Here is a 21,936-nt window from a genome sequence, read left to right on the forward strand (position 1 = left end):
ACACAGAAAGACAGTGCTCTTCCAGCAAGACATCAAATTTGACCAGATTGTTTAGGCTGTGAAACACAATAAGTGCAACAACCATGACATTTGTAAAATCTGTTCTTATCACTGTACAGAACACAATTTTCATTGCCCGTTTTTGAAATTAAATATTGGTTGAACATGACTGCACTAATTAGAGACATAAACAACTTTTTATGTTGACTCTTGGTAGTCTTGCCTATGTTTTTCCTTCTCATTTTTCAGTACTCAATTCTGCAAAGTATCAGCAGGCCTGGATGAATTTATACCTTGTCTTTATCACAAATGCACAGATTGAAGTCTCTATTTTTGATTAGGTTATTTTTCCTGTATAGACTGTGTGTTTGTTCTTTTTTTAAACCATGATCCCTACAAACAAGATTAAGATCAATAAAATTTAGCAAATAGTACAAAGGTGACTTGCTTAAATTAGTAAAACAACACAGATGATAGCTTAGTTTTCATAATTATCTATGTCCTACAGTGATCACTTTGCTTTTGTGATTAGAGACCCAAAAGTCAGTTAAGAAACACCAAACTTTGTCTGAGATTTTTAAGTTGCTTAGATAAGAGTTAAAATAATAATGACAAACATTTATAACATGATAAAAGGTATTATTAGCCAGAAGTAATATGTTTATTTGTGAAGAAACTACAGGGATCTACTATGTGTATCCACTAATTGAACAGAATAGGCTTATTTTATAAGAGGTATTTGGCATTATTTTTAAAAATCTGATCAGAGGTGAAAAAAGCACTTTGACCCCAACACCAAACATATCTGTAAATGTTGAAAACAAAATGTCACAATGTATTTTACTCACCCTCATCCTTCCATTTCTTACTGCTGGTCCATCTTCTGCTAACCTCAACACATACAAATCCATTTTGTACTCCCTTCCTCCTCGGATACTAAACCCAAATCCTTTGGCTCCTTTCTCCAAATCAACGGTGAAATAATCAAAGTCCTGTTCAATCAAATACAAAATGAAAGACAATTAACCATATGGGCATTGTGGTATGCATTCAAGAAAACGTTAAAATCGATCTCTTCAAATATTTATTGATCCACTTGATATAAGCAAAGGTCCATAGAGAGGTCTGGGAGGGAAACTGTGATGTAGCTTCTGATCCATTGTCAGCCAAGCGTGCAAGGTCCATGGGAGCAGGAGAAAATAAAGAGAAAGCTTGGGTTGTGCATTCTGTTGATTAGAGAATTAAACTGGAGGATGTAGGAAACAGCCAACCCAAGAATCTCTCTAGATGCTAAGAAGCATCTTATGTATGCACATGGGGGTAGAGATTTGCTATTTAGATACTGAAAGCACAATATTTTCATAAGGTTCTCTGGATCCCATTTGGGAATTTCAGTATTTTTCTTGATATGGTTTATGTGTCTGGTTTTGAAAATATGGACATACAAACCACCATGGTTCCAGCATATAATGTCCAGAAGTTTACAGTCTCCTATTTAATACTTTTTGACCTCTGTTTTTCCTGCCTTTATGTAAGGAGAAAGGAAGGTCTTTTTCAAAGTCTGAACTTTCAGCTAAATCCTCAACCTTCAAAACTGTCAGTAAATATCTGTCACCAGAGGAATCTTGTCCAAGGTACCATAACTCTTCATCTAACTCATCATCTCTTTGAATTTGTCATATCATGCTTGATGTCAAAGAAACTAGTTGCATGGGCTAGTTTCTACTCGTCCAAACTATTACCAACAGAAAATTAATTTTATCAGTCAGGATTTTCATTCCTTTATTTATTTATTCTGATTAGATAAAATCTTAATTTTCAAGAATGCTGTAGAAATGCAGTCTGACCTAAGAACACCTACGGTTTGATAAATATGTCCCAAGAATGAAAAAACTCTGCTGATGAAAAGGCTTTTTATGTTAGAATTTTTGTTTCAACTCTCCAGTACCTTAAAAATGGCATTCATTTAATATTACAGCCACACAATTATAAATGTAATGTTAATTTAAAGATCACACAGTTATACATTAATATTAATGGCTTGGAAGTAATTTCCTCTACAGAGAAGCAGCAACTCAGAGTAACACCCTTTAATGTGTCTTCTCCTTCCACAGTGGCATCTTCCTTACCAACATCCATGACCTGTCCTACTGACCCTGCTGCCTTCTGTGTAGGAAGGAGCGCTCTGGGCGCGTCTGCCTGTACCTGGGGCTGCCTGTACTCGGACAGGGGGAACTGCCTGGTGTCGGGGGAGTGCTGCCTGTAGTCCATCAGCGGGGGCTGCCTGTAGTCCAGCGGCGGTGGCTGCTGGTAATCCATCACCGGCGGGTGCCGGTAGTCCAGCGGGGGCTGCCGGTAGTCCGTGGAGGATTGCCTGTAGTCTGTAAACGGGGGTTGCCGGATGTCAGGCTTCACGTCCTGCCTGGCTTTTACTTCTGACCTGTAACTGAGGAAGGCACAATGACTCCGTTTCAGACAGTAGCAGACCATTAGGAATATGCACTGAGTGCGGCACTGAGGAGTGAAAGCCAGCTGCTTGGCTGCAAAATTGCACGGAATAAATGTTCACAGAGAAGCAAAACTCTCAAGGGTAAATAGTCAAGGCATCTGAAAACAGCGAGTGCTTTTGAAACATGGGCATAAGCAATTTTCCCTCAGGTCATACTATGCAATTTTCCAGCTTGTATCAGTGACATCAGGAGTAGACTCAAAGGGACAGGAACAGAAAAAGCATCTTGTTGATTCCCACTTTGCCTATAATGAAGATGAAACTGCATGTGAAAACACCCATTATACTCACTACAAAATAATTCACTGAGTTTCTAAAGTGGTTTTTTTCCTCACTTTTTTATTTCTATTTTTTTTTCCCCATCTTTTTATTTCTATAGAATAAGTGGAATATCAGTCCAGTGTATATCGCCTTTCAATGACATAAAATATTATTGTGAGCTACTTAAGATTAAAAAAGGATAAATTCTTTGTCTTAGCTGTTACCTTTTTAATGAAAGGTATTCTTTGATATAACATGTTAATATAGTGTGTATTATTTTTATTATACACTCCCTATGATGCTATCTGGCTAAAAGCCATGTCAGTAAATTCATGTCAGTAGTTATGCACAGAAATAACACAAGGTGAAAAGAAAGTAAATTTGGTTATGAGGAACTAATAACAAGTAAAATATTTCTTTAGCTGGTAAATGGTTACAGGGAATTAAGTCCTAAAATTTAAAAGAAAATGTGACTTTCTGAGATACAGTGCCTAGTTATTTACTTTATTCAGATGGGAATAGCACATGGAAATCAGCACATAATGGCACTTCAGGGTGAAGTAAAGAACATTCCTTATGGCAAACTTCCCTACCTCAACCATGTGGTGTGCTAAAGAGGCACAAAGAAAGTCCTGAACACTTTTAGGGAGATAATTCTGTAATAGTAGTTTAAGGTTATATTTTAACAAAAATGTTCACATAGTGGATATTCTTACACTCTTCCCTAGGTGCCAAAGGAAATATTTCTTTCCTGTACAGGAAATAGACATTTCAAATTCTGCTTTAATAATGGACTGGATGTTTTCAGTCAACCAAGTGACCATGACTGTTCATGGATACATACAGATACAGATATATATATAGGCTTTGAAAGTGATTTTGAAATGTACTTATTGATTACAAAAATTACACTCTGAAAAAATGACAGCATTGTTTTTGATTATATTGATTTATATATAAAATGTAATCTGAATCTAAATGTTTAAAATTGTCTGAAATGTTTCAAAATTTCATTAATTATTAATATAGTTACAGTGAAATTATGGCTAATCTTCCTATACAATAGCTTTAATAATCTGCATGTCTAACCAGACACAAAAAAAATCAAAACTATTTCCCTTTGAATTTTCTGAGAAGATTAAAATAGACTGATGCCACAATTAGTAAGACCTGCATGCATACATGCAAGCCTCTTACTTTTTTAGTCAGTATCATGATCCTGTAAATAGAAGATAGAGGACAAACTTACTGTGAGGCTTACTGTGATACTGAGCCTTAATATTGGAGGTGAAAAAAACCACCTAGTTAATATTCCTAAGAGTTTTAAAATCTTATTTTGGTAAAGAAGCAATGTATGTGGCTATACAAACAAGCTGTAATCTAGTTTATGAAATCTAGTGAAAAATAATACTGTATGAACTAGCAAGAGTTGACCTTTTTCTGAAATAAGAGTCATCTTTAGGCAGGTTCCCAATATATGGCCACAGCTGCATATCAGAAGATGATGTTTTTATTCACAGATGGAGGTACTGTAATTTTTGCTGAATATGTAAACGGTGACATGAGCAACTAGAGCTTACACTTTTCAGTAAAATTATTACAGAATTTCTTTCTGGAGCTTTAATTAATAAAGTTTTCTGCTTCAATCTAAAAATTCCCAATTTAACAGATATTTAATACTGACTTTCAATAGCACAAAATTACTTTTGTGAAAACTTTGTATTGAATATTGTCAGCAACATATGTCTTCTAGAAGGTGATCACTTTTGGAGAAAGTAATCAATGAAATATAAGGCAAAGTAATTTTCCTAGTATGACTATTGAAAGAAAATAATTCTGGGCAAGTGAAAGTACTACATCTGTTAAGCAAGGAGAATTAAAGGATGTAGTGTCTGAATCACAAGTCAACTCAAGTATTTCCAGAAGAGAAAAGTTACAATCCTATAGCTAGCATCATTTGGGGAAGAGGATCTTGATGATATGTGTTGTTTACTGAAGATTAGCATAAAGACAGTCAGTGTAATCAGCCTCGTTTAACACGCTAAAAAATAATACAAAGACTAAATAGTGTTGATTGGAGGTCACAGAAACTTGTATCATCCCACAGCCTGTGTGTGCTTTTTATATAAACAGCATTTAATACAGCTGGCCAGAAAATTTCTGTCCCCCAACCATTTGATTTCCATTATAGATAAATTTGCTAATGTATATACATAAATTACACATAAGAAATTGGCTGGTAAATGATACACCAGAGATTAAACACACCATAAAAAACAACTTCCTGACTCCAAACTAACATGCAAGGGAAAAAAAAAAAAAAAAAGACCATTGAGAAAATGCAAAACCTGTTCTCGTGTCCCTGTGGCTGGAGGGGCTGTGGAGGCGGCGGCTGGGCCACGGGGCTGTGCTGGGCCACGGGGCTCTGCTGCGCCAGGGGACTCTGCTGGGCCATGGGGCTGTGCTGCTGGGCCATGGGGCTCTGCTTCTCCGAGCCGGGGGCCGAGGCTGGGCTGTTCAGCTCTGCAGAACGGGGACACAGAGGTTAAAGGCCTGTCACAGTGCAGCATTTAATAAAGGGAAAAGGTATGCAATAATAATTTTTGGTCGCACGCTACGTCTGCAAATTTATGCTTTGTCGCTTTTACTCTCTCAGGTTATAATTAGATTTTAAGACATTTGAACCTAATGGTCTCCTTTTGATAGTCTGTGGGATCTGAAATCTTGGTGACTTCTATAATTCTGGTTGACACTGTCACTATTTAAAACACAATTGAACAAGGGAAATTGCTTCCATGTTTCACGTATTCTTTTAAAACATAGAATTACTGATCATAGAATGATGGAATGATAGACTGTTAGAGTCACAGTGTAGCTTGGGTTGGAATAACACTCAAAGACTGTTTAGTCCAACTCCCCTGCAATGAACAGGGACATTTTTAACAAGACCAAGCTGCTCAGAGCCTTGCCCAACCTGGCCTTGAATTTTGACAGGAATGCCAGCATGGGGGATCTACCACCTCTCTGGGCAGCTTGTTCTAGTGTTTTGTTACCCTCATCATAAAAAAAGAAAAATCACTTTTTTATATCTGTCTGAATCTACTCTTTTTTAGTTCAAAGCTGTAAGATCACTTGTCCTGTCACAACAGGCCCTGCTAAAAAGTCTATGCCCATATTTCTTATAAGCCCCCCTTAAGTACTGGAAGGTCCGAATAAGGTCTCCTTGGAGCCTTGTCTTCTCCAGGCTGGACAACACCAATTCACTCAGCCTCTCCTCATAGGAGAGACACTCCTGCCCCCTGATCATCTTCATGACCCTCTTTTGTACTGCTTCCAACAGGTCCAGAGGACCCCCCAGGTGGATTCAGAACACCAGGCTGGGTCTCATGGGAGCGCAGTAGAGGGGCAGAATCACCTCCCTCAACCTGCTCATCCATTGAACGGTCCTCTCATCAAATTCATCTCTCTCCGGTTTAGAGAGAAGGATGCTGTGGGGGTACCATGTCAAAGGCTTTACAGAGGTCCAGATAGGTGAGATCTACAGCTCCTCCTTTGTCCATTGTTGTCCACTGATGTAGTTACTCTATTGTAGGACGCCATGTTAGTCAGGCTGGACTCATTCTTGGTAAAGCTGTGCTGGCTGTCCTGAACCACCTCTCTGTCCTTCATGTGCCTTAACACAGCTACAAGATATTTGAAATGCTTTCCATTTAGAAAAAAAAAAAAAATTGAGAGAATGAACATTTTACTGCGTTCTCCATTGTTTGGATGACAGCCCTGTCACACAAGCTAAAACACTGGTGTCCTTACATTAGTTCCTGCTGTCTTTGAGTTCATCAAGAGTTTCCTGTCTTTAAATTTCTGGGGACTGTGAACAGCAAACCCAATCTCAATAAATTCTGACTAACCATTTAAACTGAGGTTTTATTTCACTGTATTATGTCAAATGACCAAGATTCCACATAGGAACACTGCAGAAAAACAGAATCATTTTTTCCGAACAAAACAAAATTCAAAAAGACAGAGAGATTGGCATAGGAAATATGGTTTTGTTGCTTTGCTATAAATAAAAGATGCCAATCTTCATTCAGGCTTCCTGCTGGACTTGGGGGGGGATACACATCTGGTACTGAGCTCATATCAAATATATTTCTTCCAACACACTAGCACAGTCCTGTTCACCATTTACCTGTTAGGATTCATAAATGAGAAAGACTCTGCCTAGAGGAGGACAGAGCACTGCAGAAGTTTGTGCATTATCAACAGCAAGGGCAAATATGTTTTTTCTATTCCTGCTTGCAACAGAAGGAGTGAGGCCAGTGTGGCATAGTGCAAAACAAACAAAATGGACACACATATGGCTGAGCATCCCTAACAGCAATAGGAGCACATGATACAGATCTTTTCTACATTTGGATTTTCACATTTGAATCTAGTTTTAATTTTTATGTGGTTTATTTTTAAACTTTAAACATGAGTTTTCCTCTATGGATGCATATTCTCTACTTATCTAATTTATGCTCACAATTATTATAAAAATTTTGGCTACTTTGTTGAAAATATTTTCAATTTAGGATTAATTGTCAAAAAAAGCTTGTATATTTGCACTTAAAACACTTCTCATACTGGCATAAGCAATACTTGTCTGTGTAATTACTGTGCTTAAGGCGGCAATTGCCCATTTTGCATCTGTGAGTCTCTTTTGTATTGCAAGTTTTAGAGGAAGATTGGAAATGTTGTGCCTCATTTCTACATTCCTCTCATAACTATGGATGAACTGGTCAAACCATGAGCTGCTTCTAAAACTGCTTTGCATTTATATGGCATTTTTTACCTGAAAGTACATTACAGAGGTATTAGATTTTTTACCAATTTTTCTAAGCTGAGAAGCTAATATCAGAAGGCAAATGAGGTGTCCAGTGTCACACAGTCACACAGGGAAGCTGTGCCTTGGCACAGATAATTTCTCACCACTAGCATCTGAGAACTTCTTGTAGTACTGCAACTCAGCTGCACCTCTTCTATTTTTATAATTTAATGTATCCATCTCTAACACTAAACTATTAATGATGTTATTTAACCTGGATACCAGAGAGGATTAAACAAACTTCACGGACTGTATGAAGTATCACACTTGTTTTAGACGCTTCCAGTAAAACTGACCCCCAGTAATTACACGAGTGCTAATTGATATGAATTCTAAATTTGCGTATGTTTGTGTTTTTCCCTTCACTGAATTCATTTAACAAAGTAGATGAGTTCCCTCAGTTGCAGTCTGTGACCAGTGTCAGGCTATTTCCCTGTCCCCTTCTGGATGCAGCAGCATAAGGTGAAGGTCATCTAACTGGGCCATGGATCATTAAGTAATTTCATTACTTTCTGTGTGTCATTCCCAGCTCTACTGGTATTTGTTGCTGAGATATAAAGACATAGTCTCATTAATGTGGTACAATTCATGCAGCAGTGCAGCACATTGTCAAACTAAAAAAAATCAACCCCAAACCTCAAGGAACCAACTTCAAAAGATCTTCACTGATTAGATGTGGAGCAATGACCAGAATAATGAGTCTATCTCATTATTCTCACCCTAGAAATGAGATAATTCAGGGTTCAGTTATTTCCTGCCTTGTGCATTTACAGTGATGTATCACTATGTGATAGTGATGGAGGAAACTGCCAAATCTGAACTCTTCCTTCACATCACTTTTTGTCACATGTAGCTGGTAGCTGAATATGCCTGGTGACAGCCATTGCAGTCTCTTGTGAATCTCTTTGTCAAACTTTGGCTTGGCTTATAGCAAGATATAAGGGAACGAACTCAAAACTTGGCTCTCTTGTAGAGTGCTTTTCCATGTAGAAGACAATTCTTGCAAAAGACCTTAACGTCCTCTTTCTCTCTCTCTCGTCTTTCTCCAGGTTTGCTTTAAATACCCCTTTCATAACTTGAAACCTTTTCAGGAATTCAGATCCTATCTGAGCTACTTCTAAGCTCATAATTCTGGTGTGCTGCACGTTACAGCGGAGGAAGGAGAACAAAAGATGCTCTTTCAAGTGGTGACATAATTTAAGCTAATTGGAGGCTACTTAAAATTTTCTTCCTGTCTTTAAGGGCCATTGACTTACCCTCCTGAGGAATGATGCGAAGAGTTACACTGAGACCTGCATCTTTAATTAGCTTCACAATATCTGCATGAGGCATGTTAATAATAGACTGGCCATTCACAGCTAAGATCCGGTCTCCAACTTTAAGTTTTGCACAGCGATCCGCAGGGCTTCCATCAATTATCCGCCCTATTTTATGGGGTACAGCTAGACAAGAGACAATAGACACAGTTAACGTGCTGAAACAAGTGGTGATGTTCACAAATGAAAGCAATTGAGTTCATTTTAGAAGGAATCTCTATATGAATTAAAAAGCAGCTTGTGTAAAAGCATATAAGAATATAAATTCTTATGCAATGTAATTTGCAGTAACATAGTGCTGTGTTTTTTCACTAAAAATTAAGAATCCAGATGCATATATACACATGGCCTATACATACTAAGTCCAAAATAAGTTTATAATTCAGCTATTTTTCAAACCTGGCATGAAACAACCCAATAAGCAGATCAGGAAAACAATAAGGCATGAAAACAGGGAAAGGGTATACATTTATACAATAAGTATCAGTCATAAATTGTTTCCCACCTCCTAGTTTACAGAATTTCTTTATTTGTATGTTGCAATAGTGGAACCAAAAATCTTATTTATTTTATATACAGAAAATTGTTACTGAAAATGCCCAGGGCACATGACATCTTTCTTCTCCATTCAAATGTGTTTTTGATAAGTAGAAATAATACTGAAGATTTATTGGGATGCGCAGCTAATTAGGTATTAATGATAAATAAATAGAATTTAATTAGCTATGAGTACATAGACATGTACTACATCAAAACATCTCAGCCCTCTTCTCAAAACATTGCAGAATAAATCTTCTCCTCTTGCTCTTTTCTGAGGTTCTTCACCTCTCTGTTTACTTCATCCATGCTCTTGTTCTCTCTTCCCTCATTTTGCATTGAATTTTATAAATATTATTTTTTATTTTTTGACCAGTGTTTCTACTCTATTATCTTCTGTTTTTAAGCCAAATGTATATGTGATAGCTGAATATTTCCTCCAGTCTCCCCAAAGAACATGCTATTTTTTTTCTCTCAACTACTCATAAATATGCTTGTCACAATTAAATGACTATATAGTCTATTAATATCCTAATGATGTTAGAGTATTCCTCTGCAGTCCCATACTTCAGTCCTGAAAAACAGCACAAAGCTGCTCAGCCTCACTATCCAACTTTAAATCAGTGTTTAAAACCAGTGTGTTTGTTTTTTCAAAAATAATATAATCTTAACATTTAATTATCTACAGAGAACTTGGAAAAATGAAAGAAAAGATGGTTCAAGCACTTTTTGGGAAATATCTAAGCTATCAATGCTCATATAAACCAAAGCTCAAATAGGAGATATCTTCAGAATACATTGCTGCAGAGGAAATTTCTCAGCACCCTGATAGCATTTACTGAAGGTTTTGGTGACTTACACAGACTACATATCTGATATAAAGTCACAGTAGACATACCTCAAAGTTACTTTTGTTTCTAGTATGGATGTAAGTGGTGTTTACAGTCTTAAAAATTAATTTTTGGAACACTGAAATTATAAGTGAGTACTCTGAAGTGCAAACTGTAATCAAACTGCATGCTTCTTTACCACTATGGTTCAGGCATGAATATAAATTAAAACACAACTTTACTAATACAGACACAACTAACGTATTTTAGAAAGGCATTGTCACTTAGGAAATAAGCACCTAATTTATGTCACAATGTCTAAACATTTCTATCTTTTAAAATATACTAAATAAATATAGCACACTTTCTACAAAAAATTGTGTTTATTTTGCCCTTACTGCAGACATATAACTGCCATGCATGCATTTCAGTGAGCAAACAAATAAAAGAGTAACTTGACTCTTAAACATTTATGTTTACAAAGAGCTTTTTTCATCAAATCTGTTATTAAAGCATCACCAAGAATCACTCAAACTAATACTAAAATGTGTCTGTTGCTGGCATATGTAATAAAAGATCTGTCTGAAATTGTCATGTCTTTACTATATATTAGTGGAGATCTGAAAATGAGACTGTCTTATGTGAAAAAGTAAGAATTTTGGTAGTAAGAAAGACGGGGAAATATGGTAGAGATGGCACAATTAAAATTTCCATGCTTGCCATTTCTAAACCTGAAGATGTTTTTGCTAGCCTAAATATTGAAATAGAGACATCATTTCAGCAGTAAGGGGTGTGGGAGGGTGGGGGGTGGGAAGTCCTATTAATTAGGCAGAAAATTTTTTTGTTGGACTTCTTGTACCTGACAAGTGAATAGAGCAGATGTCTGCATGTTTGAGATGTCTGCTGAAATTGAAGCTGGAGGTGGGAGAGTCTAGTTCAGATCCAAATCCTGAGACAAGGGAAGGGAGGGAGAAAGAGGAGGAACTTGTTGTTCTTTTCTTTTCTTTTTCTCTTTAAGCCTAATGGTCCTCAGCTTCCTGATAAAGGTATCTACTCTAAATATTTTAGTATCCCTGAATTCCCTTCATTCTTTTGTGTTATGAAAAGAGTAGGGGACCAGAAAAAAACCTTGTATCTGTCAAGGTACCTTTTCTACTCCACTTTGCTATTTGAAGATTTAATGCTCCTCATCTCAGGTGGTATTGGTGCCATATGTTGCCATTTGATCTTGCTGCAAAGTAGGATGAAGGAAAATTTTGCAGAAGGAATCTGAATCTCTGTTGGATTCAAGGTTACATTGTTATGCTCTATGGGGTTTTATAGGCAAATCTAGGGACTTACTAGAGGAGCTCATGACCACAGCAGCAGAAACTGGTTCATACACATTTCTAGAAAATATGAAGAGATGTTTATCTCCTGGCTCCTTCCCTCCCAGTAATGTTATCCTGAGGAGTTTCTGTTCTTTGCTTGTCTTCCCAGTGGAACTTTGCCTGAGAGCCCTCCTAAGCCACAATATCCTGGCTGCCATGGTCCCAAAAGCTTCCTTGAGATGGGAGGATTTATTTAGGGCTTTTTTTTACAAGCATGAATTCTTCTAAGGGATGCAGATTATCTGATGTGTAGGTTGTTCACAAAAACCAACCATGTTAAAATATGTTAGAAAACTTTCAATTTTTAGAGACAGCCTTTGATGGTGAAATACTTTGAAGGGATAAGAAGGAGCTACTTATAGGGGGTTCATTAGGTAAAAGCTAAGGAGCAAAGGTAGAAATTAACTGTGAATTTCCATAATGGAAATTTGTATTGTACAGAATGGTCACATCTAAAACAAGTATGGAAGATCTGTAAACTGTCAGTAGGGAGTGGGTTGACTGAAGTGGCAGACAGGATCTCATGAAAAGAAATGCAAGATGATGCAAGAAAGGAAAAAATAACCCTATCTAAGATTAAGCAGAGATGAGCCCTAAATTAATTATTATCACTCAAGAGACCTTGAAAGGTGTGCCTACTTCTCTAAAAACATAAACTAATTTAAACAGTCAATATGACATTAAGAGTTGTAAAAGTGAAGCAAACTATTGCTAGTTACTGCTATGCACCAAGAGTCTGAGTGTTACTGATTTTTTCAGTATCCTCATCTCAAAAATCACAGCAACGAACTCACAAAGATCCAGAGAAGGGAAGCATGGAAATCAGAAGCAGAAAACAGCCTCTGCTCAAACGAGTTGTCCATGAACTCACTGTCTGCACCTTGCAAAAGAGAATTTGGGGCAACCTTCTGGAGGGCAAAAGAATAAAAGGGTTCAAATAAGGATTAGATCAGTTAATGGGGGTGGACACATTGCTGATTAAATCAGAATACCTTGGCTGTGAAAGATGACACAATGCCTGGGAAAGGTCTTGTCTGCTGTAGGTGCTGTCCTCTCTGCTGCTGGTCACAGCAAAGGGACAGCAAGGAGCTGTGTGGCTCTCTCCCCCAGCAGGAGAGACCAAGGCAGCTCTCTTCTTGGAAAGAAATCTCCCATGTCTGGCATTTAATTAGGGTTTTGTTAACTTACAATACATTTTTTTTTTCTTAAATTGCATTGTCAGTGTCTTATTTTTATCTGAGCAGAGCATTTATTGATGTAACCTTTTAAAGGAAATCCCAAATACACCAGACTAGTGATAAATGTTTCCTATCCTTAAAAAATTTTACTAAACTATTTATGCCTCTTTTAACAATTCACCACAAGCTGTTCTCCAAACATATGTATATATTGAAGAGTGGCAACATGTGCCTGGATGAGACTTCACAGAGATTCTGATCCACTTATTTCAAAACACTGAGTTACCTGAGCAACATTTAATATTAGCTGCAGGCTATACTGAAAGACTTGGATTTGTGACTTTTTTTTTTTTTTTTCAAGAGACCCATTGATTTTGCTAAAAGTGAATGTAAAAAACAAGCAGCCATTTTGCAGAACAATTCATTTCTTGCTTATCTCAGACTACACAATGAATGAGACTGCAAGGGAAAAATTACTGTAAACAAGGATTAGGGTTAGGGTTAGGGTCTGTATTAATATATATTTTTAACAGTTGAAAATATGGAAAATTAGTAAGAATAAATTTATATGTATGCAAACCATACAGGACTTCAAAATAGATATAGAAGGTCTTTTCCTCCCGTACTATCAAGTCATGCAAAATGTGATACTCAGGAGCGATATAGTTGGATATCTACCTTAAGATAAAATAAATCCTTCCAAGACAGAAGGCATAATCCTAGACCCAAAATAATCTAGCAGAGAGTAGCAATGCTGCAGAAACCTTATCTAACAAAAGATCTTACAATGGAATGTAGCTTTTCTGCAGTATATTTTTCAAAATTTCATGACTCAGGGAAGATTTGAATCCTGAGAGCACCAAAGCTTCTATGACATTTGAAGTCATTCATCTTCCTCCTAAATCTCGCTCAGGTATTTACAGCATTACAACAGAAACTGACCCAGAGTTGGCATGTAGCAGCTGAGGCTTTCCCAGTTTGTACTTAATTGTGCAATGATCAGCTCTTAGCTCATTAAAGGGAAATTAAATTAAAAAAATAAAAGCATTTAGAAAGTGGATAAGGTCTCCTTTCAGAAACATACATTTTTCTCTATATTAATATTTTAATTTGATAAAAATCACCCACTTTTGCTCTCCAAGATTCAAATTAATATCCTTACCACATCTGCACGCCCTTATCACCAGAACAGAGAACAAATTTTGTGTCATTTTACCTGAGTGTCCATATGCTTGGGTCAGATGTACCCAAACCCAGAGCACTTGCTGAATACAGATTCTAACACCATATATCACAGAAACACAGGAGGGTGTTTGAAGGGACCTCTGGAGATCACATAGTTCAACCTCCTGCTAAAGAAGGTTCACTCAGAGCAAATTGCACAGGATTGAATCATAAGGGTTTTGAATATCTCCAGAGAAGGAGACGTCACCACCTTTGAGGGCCTGACCTAGTGCACAGTCACCCTCAGAGGAAAGATTTTCAGAATGAACTTTCTATGTTTCAGTTTGTTCCAAATGCCCATTGTTTGGTTCTATTCTCTTGACACTCACCCTTAAGAGGCAGAACAGGCTCAGCTCTCTCAGCTATCCTCTAAGAGAATGTTCCTGTTCCCTAACCTCCCTCTCAGTGCTTCACTGAGATCATTTCATGTCTTTATGACTGAGGAGCCCAGAACTGGCCTCGCTAGGGTTGAGTAGAGGGACAGGCTCACCTCCCTCGACCTGCTGGCAATGCTCTTCCTAATGCCCCCCATGACACTGCTATCCTTCCTGGCCACAAGGACAGTGCCAGCTCATGGGCAGCTTGTTGTCCAGCAGGACCCCCAGGTCCATCTCCACAGAGCTGCTTTCCACAAATCAACCTCGTCCTGTGCTGGCACCTGAATTTATTTCTCCCTTAATGCAGAATCTTGCATTTGCCTGTTTGAACTTCATTAGGTTCCTCTCCCCACAACTCTCCAGACTGCCCAGGTCTGGCCAGCAGAGCTTTCAGTTTTGTAACATCAGCTAACTTGCTGAGGGTACACTCTGCTCTTTCACCCAGGTCATTGATGAATAAAATTCAACAAGACTGCTATATCTCTCAGACTCTTGCTTTTTTAATATGAAAATAATTTCTCCTCTTTTGAAAGACCCACAAGCTAAAAAGAGTGGATTCTAATAAAACATTACCATATGTAAGGCTTTTCTGATTTACACCAGTATTTTTTTACACCTATTCTTTCTTTTTTACACCTATATCTTTCTAGATACAAATGTTGAGACTATGTTTTTTAGACAGCAACTTTCCAGATTTCCCTTCTATATAGTACCTAAATGTCAAAAAGTATCAGTTAAGGGAAAAAAAAAAAATCTAACCTCTGCTTTATCTATTAAAACCCTCTAGCAGATAAATTCTTGCACTGTTTTCTAATGTTAACAGATATAGACAGTAAGCCAAGTAAATGAGCCTCCCTGAGCCAGCTGTCCTTTTCAATGTTACACAGTGATCAAATGAATATTTATGATATTTTTAATTCTCTAAACATGAACGAGTTTTCATTCAACCGGCAGGCTCCAGCATATCAGATTGTAATTGGAAGAATATATTAAATATAAACACCTGGAATTTCATGGCTATGGAAAAATCTAAATTTTGGAAAACTTGAATATGGTGGACTTTCCATCAGGGCTAAAAAATATTTTCCTGATATTGATAGGATATTTTATGTGACACTTATTTTGAAAATAGAAATCTGTGGCATGCTGCATACTTGCATGTGAAAATAATCCATTTTCTTTATAAGATTAATGAATCCATGAATGGAAACATCCCATTTTGTGCTGACATGGAGCATATTTGCTTGCTTAGCACAGGCATAAGAAGCTAAGTGGGAAGGAGTCCATATGCCTTAGAAAGCTGAAGATCTAAGAAAAAATAATGGAATTATAGATTTTAATTCATGCTTCTAATGAAAGCAAAGTGGGCCCTGTGGAATTAGAAAAACCTTGGTTCACTTGATAGGTTTGTGCTAATAAAACTCACAGTGTTTGTTCTTTGAAAACACATGAGCAACACCTGTAGGTCCAAATGATGTATTCAGAAATATGCTGGAGGATAGAAATCATCTAGAGAGGGGAGTAATGCAGTTAAGATCCTCCATTATTTATCTCCAAAAAATATCAAATAGACAATAGAATATTTCATGCCTGCAAACTCCAGCAATGTATTTTGATGATATTAAAAACCTCTTTGACCTCCTAAGGTTATTTCACTATGATAATTGCTTATGTTTATTTGAGAAACTAAATCACATAGAAATTTCTTTCAGCTGCAAGATTTACTATCTCTTAAACATACTTAGAAAGTATGATTTTGTAGCTGAAGAAGGAGAACAGCTCAAACCTGAGCATCACAGCTGCGTAGAAATGAGAATCCAGATTCCATGCCCACAGATTGCAAATATCTTCCATGGGGGATGAACACTGTGGGTGGGTTTTCACTGTTATGCTCCAAAAATGTCCTAGGTAGGGTAGACAGACATCCTAATTTCCAAAGCTCTGTATCCTTTAGAATTTGAAGATTGGTCACATAAAATTATGTCCCTAACCACCATCTTACCCAGGAAAAGCATAGGTGAAACTGCTGCACAAACAACTCAGATCACGCAGTTATCACTGATTGATAAACTGGTTTTTATCTCTAAACCATAAGGAGTTTAAAGAAACTCTGGGCTGAATGGGACTTATTCAGAATGCTGTTTTCTGCAGTCAGCAGAGGCTTATCTTGGATTTATGTTTCTTAGTAAGACTGCATGTTTTGAGAAATGAAAGGAACTTCTTTCATTAGACTCTGTTTTATCATGTTTTCAAAATCCAGCAGGCACTGGCACATGCAGTGTAGGGGCAAATTAAATCAACAACTCCTCTTTTGCGAAGCAGGAGGAAGATCATAACAAGTATGCAGTCTTTAATTTTTGGAAAATTTTTATTGATTAGGCCTGTATTTTCAGGTTGTTCTGTATTTTCAGGTTGTTTACACTTTATAACTGTGCTAATTGACAGTACCTGATACAGTAAAATTCCTGGAAATATTGCAGTTTTCCAATTTAATTGGATGTTGTGAGTTAACAAGGTCTGTTTACAACTTTTGCCTTCTCTCTAAAAAAATTATGATGTAAAAAGAGATTTACAGAGGATCACTTATTTTAGTACTTATTTTAGATGAAGCTGCATACCAAACACAAAAAGTAAAAATATCAGGAAGATATGAAGTAGGCAGAGACAAGTTTACTCCATAAAACTCGGACAGAAATCCCATTCGGGTCACCTCCAGAAGTCTGTAAGTGCTTTTCCATAGGGCACGGATACTGAAATTATTTTGTTACCCTAAAAATACTTCCCTAAATATAATGCAAAGTGTAGATTAATTTCTTAAATTTAAGTATTTTAGCTGTAATTTCTCATGTGTGGAGAAGGGATGAGAGCCATATTCCCCTTTAATGTTGGAACAGGATCTGGGGGAAGGCACAATAGTATATTTTAGAGGCAGTGGAAACTAATCCTTTCGTTAGAAATAGGTCAGGAGCCTGGACAGGTGCATTTTCTTTTCTTAATCTCTTAGCACTCCAAGATCCTCTGCGTGCTGCACTAGGCAAAATGACTTGCTCCTGGATATACCACTCAAGCACAGCTCTTTATTTATGCTCTTTATCTCCTTTTACTGATACAGTTTTGAAGCATGGCTGACCTTTTCTCTGCCTCTGCTTTGCCCTGTAAAATCTCTTCATTCAATCCTTGTCATTCGTTTTCCACTCCTGATCTCCCCACATCAGAACCGTAGTTCAGTTCAAGATAATCCCCTGTGCTGGATTAGAGAACATCCCAAGCAATGCTTTGACAAAGGGGAAACAAAATTTCTACCATTATAGACACAGAAAAATAAGTCTGCCACAAGAATGCAAGTACCAGTAAGGAAAAATGACATTCATATCTAAAGGCTGGCTCCAAAGTACTTAATGTTAATTTATCAACTGACAGATATGACAGTGCTGCCCATCACAAAATGTGAAAAAATAGTGTGTTTCCTAATTATGGCTGTAGTCTGCCCTCACTCTGTGTCTATCAATAGCATAAAACCAGCATTTAATATTTTGAAAATTTCTATACGGCAAAGGCAGGCCAATAAACCAACTGTAACAACAAACCATCTGACCAGGACCCTAAACCTCTTGGAAAAAGAGTTTCATCTCTAATCCTGGGAGCTCCTGAGCCTTTCATGGCTCAGTCTCAGGTCAGAAGGGGCATGAAGCACTAAGAGGCTGTGTGGGAGCAGTGCAGCCCACAACCCACCAGAGGGTGGAAAAGGGATTTGAGACTCAGCTGGAGCACTGCCCTGTAACTTCTGGGATGGTCCTACAGCTGCACAGGCAGAGCAAACTCTCCTGGCAAACAAAAGGTCAGCTTTGTGCAACCCCTTCAGCTTCAGGCCAACTGCAAAGCAGCAAACTAATGAACCTGCAGCTCTGTAGCCAGGAGCAGCCCTGCTGGAATGACTGCTTCAATTTTAGCAGTACTTCAGCACATGCACCTAGTGACACAAAGTGCTTGCTCCTGAACTCCACAAGAGTAATCTGTTGGACTGTAAAATACAGTTTGTAAATGTGATTTTAACAACAAGGAAAATACTTTCAGTGCATAATTAATTGCCTTTCTGAGTTAAAGTCATGATACTTATTCTTCCAAGACATCAAGTCTTGCTTTTGCAAGAAAGTAAAGGAGGGAATAGAGTTATTAAAATAAACATTCTTAAATCAAAGGAATGCTTCTTCACTTTACCCTGAGGATGATCCCAGTGAGAGAACTTCCTGGGTGCTGCTCCTTCTAAAAATGTCTGGCACTACACGATGCTCCCTTTTTTTGACGTATTTTGCCCATTTTGAATTTTTCAGAATTGCTTTGCAATTACAACATTAACATTACTCTGTGCATGCATGTCTTCATAACATCATTCTGCTCCACATGGGGATACAGGAGCTGGCAACAAGTGCACTGCCTCTGAAACAAGGGACACTGGAACCAGAGCACAATATTTCACTCAATTAACATATTGCTGCTATGAGGAGTACCTACAAAGGTGTTAGCATGGTGCCATGCAGGTTCACATTTTGATAGTGATGTGTCATATATTTTGGACATTGCACTTCCTGTATCCATTTGATATTTTCTTACCATTGGTATGCTTTCTACCCTTGATTGTGCATTTCAATAAAAGGATTTGTGTTATTTAAAGATAGAAGGTACCTCAGGAGAGTTTCCCTGTTCTACCAAACGCTGTATTCTGATGATGTATTCTGAATGGATGCCAGTGAGTGCTGAGTAAAAGGGGATAATAATTTCCCTCAATCTACTGGCTCTGCTTCTGTTAATAAAGCTCAAATTACATCAGCCAAATAAATATTAAGTAAAGAATATAACGTCTAGAAAGAGTCAATAATTTTTAGATTATTTTCATTACTGATGACAGATGATGTATTTTTCAGGATATTTTTTCTACAGTTTTGTAACAGAATTTATATAGGAAGGGTATTTTCTTGTCTTTTCTATCACTGTCTACAGAAAATGTAATTTTTTGTTCACTGTTCTTGTAAACTTGGGATTTGGTACTTTTGGGGATTACTGAAATTCAATGCAGCCATTGTTTGATTAAATTCTCTTGTCACTTCCACAGCAGGCTGTCATTTCCCTTTACTATTGGAGATGTTCAGCTGAACATCAAAAATGACTACTTACACAGTTACTTGTGGAGAAAGAAAAGTACTGAAAGAACAAGTTGGAGGGTAGGAGGCAAAGCAGGACCTTGAACCTGGGTCTGTAGTCTTCAAGAGACTATTCCAGTCACAGAATTTTTGGTTGATTGAGCATTCTCTCTTTCTTTTCCTCTCTCCTTTCCCTCTCCAACTGCCCCAACCAGAAATTCTCTCTAGAAAATAATTTTCTTGAAAAAAAATCATGACTGACTTAACTGATTAACATGTATGTACCACTATTGATTATTTTTTTCTTTTCTGATCTTCTGCAAAGAGCTTCCAATTCTTTGGCTATTATACTCAGTAATGTGAAAACTCAGAGTCCCAAGAGGCTAATTAGTTATGATTTTGTTACAGTATTAATTCCAGAAATAATGGAATTTTAAAATTCAGCTGAGGTAGCATGAAAAGCAACTCTTTTAATAACTGCATGATCATGAAATACTGCAAAAAAGTTTTCTGAGGTAACTTGCTGTTGTGAGATAAGATTTTCCCAGTACTCTCTTAACTGCTTTTCAGGTATGAATTTAGAAGTGTGATATTTGGCCTTGAAGTTGCAATTGTGATTTTATTTTGCCAGGAACCAGTTTTAGGCAAAAGAACAGTTCCTTCAAAGCATATTTTAGTGCAGGGAAAGCATTGTATTAGGCTTCAACTTGCAAAATGATAAATCCCCTCACCTCTCTTGGTTTTTCAGTTGTGGTTAGCATTACATGGTGGGGTGTGAAGATGTCTCTCAATATAAAGCCTTTTTTGCTTCCTTCTTCCAGAGGGCTCAATTGGGTTAAATGCCATGGAAATACCCAGAGGTGTCCCTGTGGCTCCAGCTGCCACTACCTGGGATTGAGTCTTCTGTAGGTCCTATGTCACACCTATCTGACCTCTCCCTAGATGTACCCAGGACGTCTCAAGTGGCACCAGATATCTTTATTAAAGCAATAAAAATGACCCACAGAAAAAATGAGTTTTCTGAACAGAAAGTGAGCTATAATTATTAAGGTCAGATCTTGCCACCTGAGTACTACTGAGTACAGAGAGAAACACCTATCCCCCGTACTCAGCTGTAATTTTTATGCTGTCTGTACTCCACCCAGTTAAGTCAGCCTCTCTGCAGCTTCATATAACAAGTTCTCCCAACTTCTAGTTGCTTTTGCAGTCCCATGATTGGATAGCTGTTGTCATAGGGTTTGCTATGATCTAAGCTTTTTTCAACTTTCTGAACTTCATCTTGATTTATTAAAAAAAAGTCTAATTCAGTTGCATGTAGGAGAATAATTTGTTCACATAAACCTACTTGTTACTTACAGTGTCTCTTTGAGACATAGTAACAGAGAAAATCTAGTTAGAATCCTCTATTACTCTGATAGTCGAAGAAGTGTGGGAAGCACAGGGCTTGAGAGGCCAGAATAACCTTTGGTTTGGTCGAAGACAAAACAAGCAGTGCCTCAGAATAAACATTAAGAGTATCTTCAGTTAAAATCTCTGCAGTGATAAATTATTAGCATATGGGTTTAAATGAACTATTGGCAGTTTAATTTTTTTTTTTTTATTTGGGGCAAACTCGGAGAAATATGAACTGCAAAACGTGATTTACTGACTTATTGTGGAGCCAGAGTCGGGCCTGTTGAGGGAGCTGATGATGACGAAGCCGAAGCCTTCGTTCTCCTTGCGGTGGATGACCACGTCGCTGGTTTGCAGGCTGTGCGACGCGAAGCCCTCGGGAGGAGTGGCACTGCTGCCGGAGGCCGCGTGATTGCTGTTGGCATAGGTCGTGTAGTCACTTCTTGGAGAGCTGTGGTGCGTGGACACCGAGCCTGGGCTTCTGCCATTCTCTGGGCAGGGTTCTCCTACAACATAAATCACACTGGTGTCACAGGCGGACTCGCTCAGCGGCTCTGTGCCTTTCGGTACATTTGCTAATGCAACGCGAACACAGCTGACTGTCTACAGACCAGACTACCCGAGTATTAAACTAGGAGCTGTAATAGATGCGGGGAGACAGGAATCTACACAGTTATGCAGAACATTCAAGGGAAATCAGATAAAGCAAGCATGAACACTGACTGCTAGGCTAGCTACAAGAGAGGAAAGTAAGAAACAGTGTCTATCTGGATTGCAAAAAGATTACCAAACGCTATTCCCTTGTCTGCTGGTAGATCTGTCATCAAGAGAAAAAGTGACCGTCTAATTCAATAAAAAATTATTTGTGTTTGGATTACAAGAATTTAAGCAGGGAGCTAACAGAGTAATTAGGATTAGCTGCATAATGTTCTTCTTA

At 37.8% G+C, this 21,936-nt stretch overlaps 1 protein-coding gene across 18 annotated transcripts in view; it reads right to left on the reverse strand.

The window, feature by feature from the left end:
- MAGI2 (membrane associated guanylate kinase, WW and PDZ domain containing 2) overlaps nt 1-21,936 on the reverse strand; it is a 697,856-nt gene that overhangs the window by 39,633 nt on the left and 636,287 nt on the right. For all 18 annotated transcript variants that reach the window (XM_077783658.1, XM_077783653.1, XM_077783651.1 and 15 more), the window contains 5 exons: nt 21,257-21,505; nt 8,894-9,079; nt 5,119-5,293; nt 2,206-2,446; nt 849-992 (listed from right to left, as the gene is read on the reverse strand). In XM_077783658.1, coding sequence (XP_077639784.1) covers nt 849-992; nt 2,206-2,446; nt 5,119-5,293; nt 8,894-9,079; nt 21,257-21,505 — 995 coding nt within the window. The remainder of the gene's footprint in view (nt 1-848; nt 993-2,205; nt 2,447-5,118; nt 5,294-8,893; nt 9,080-21,256; nt 21,506-21,936) is intronic.

Source organism: Lonchura striata, chromosome 5 (assembly GCF_046129695.1).
Source record: "Lonchura striata isolate bLonStr1 chromosome 5, bLonStr1.mat, whole genome shotgun sequence".
NCBI lineage: Eukaryota > Metazoa > Chordata > Aves > Passeriformes > Estrildidae > Lonchura > Lonchura striata.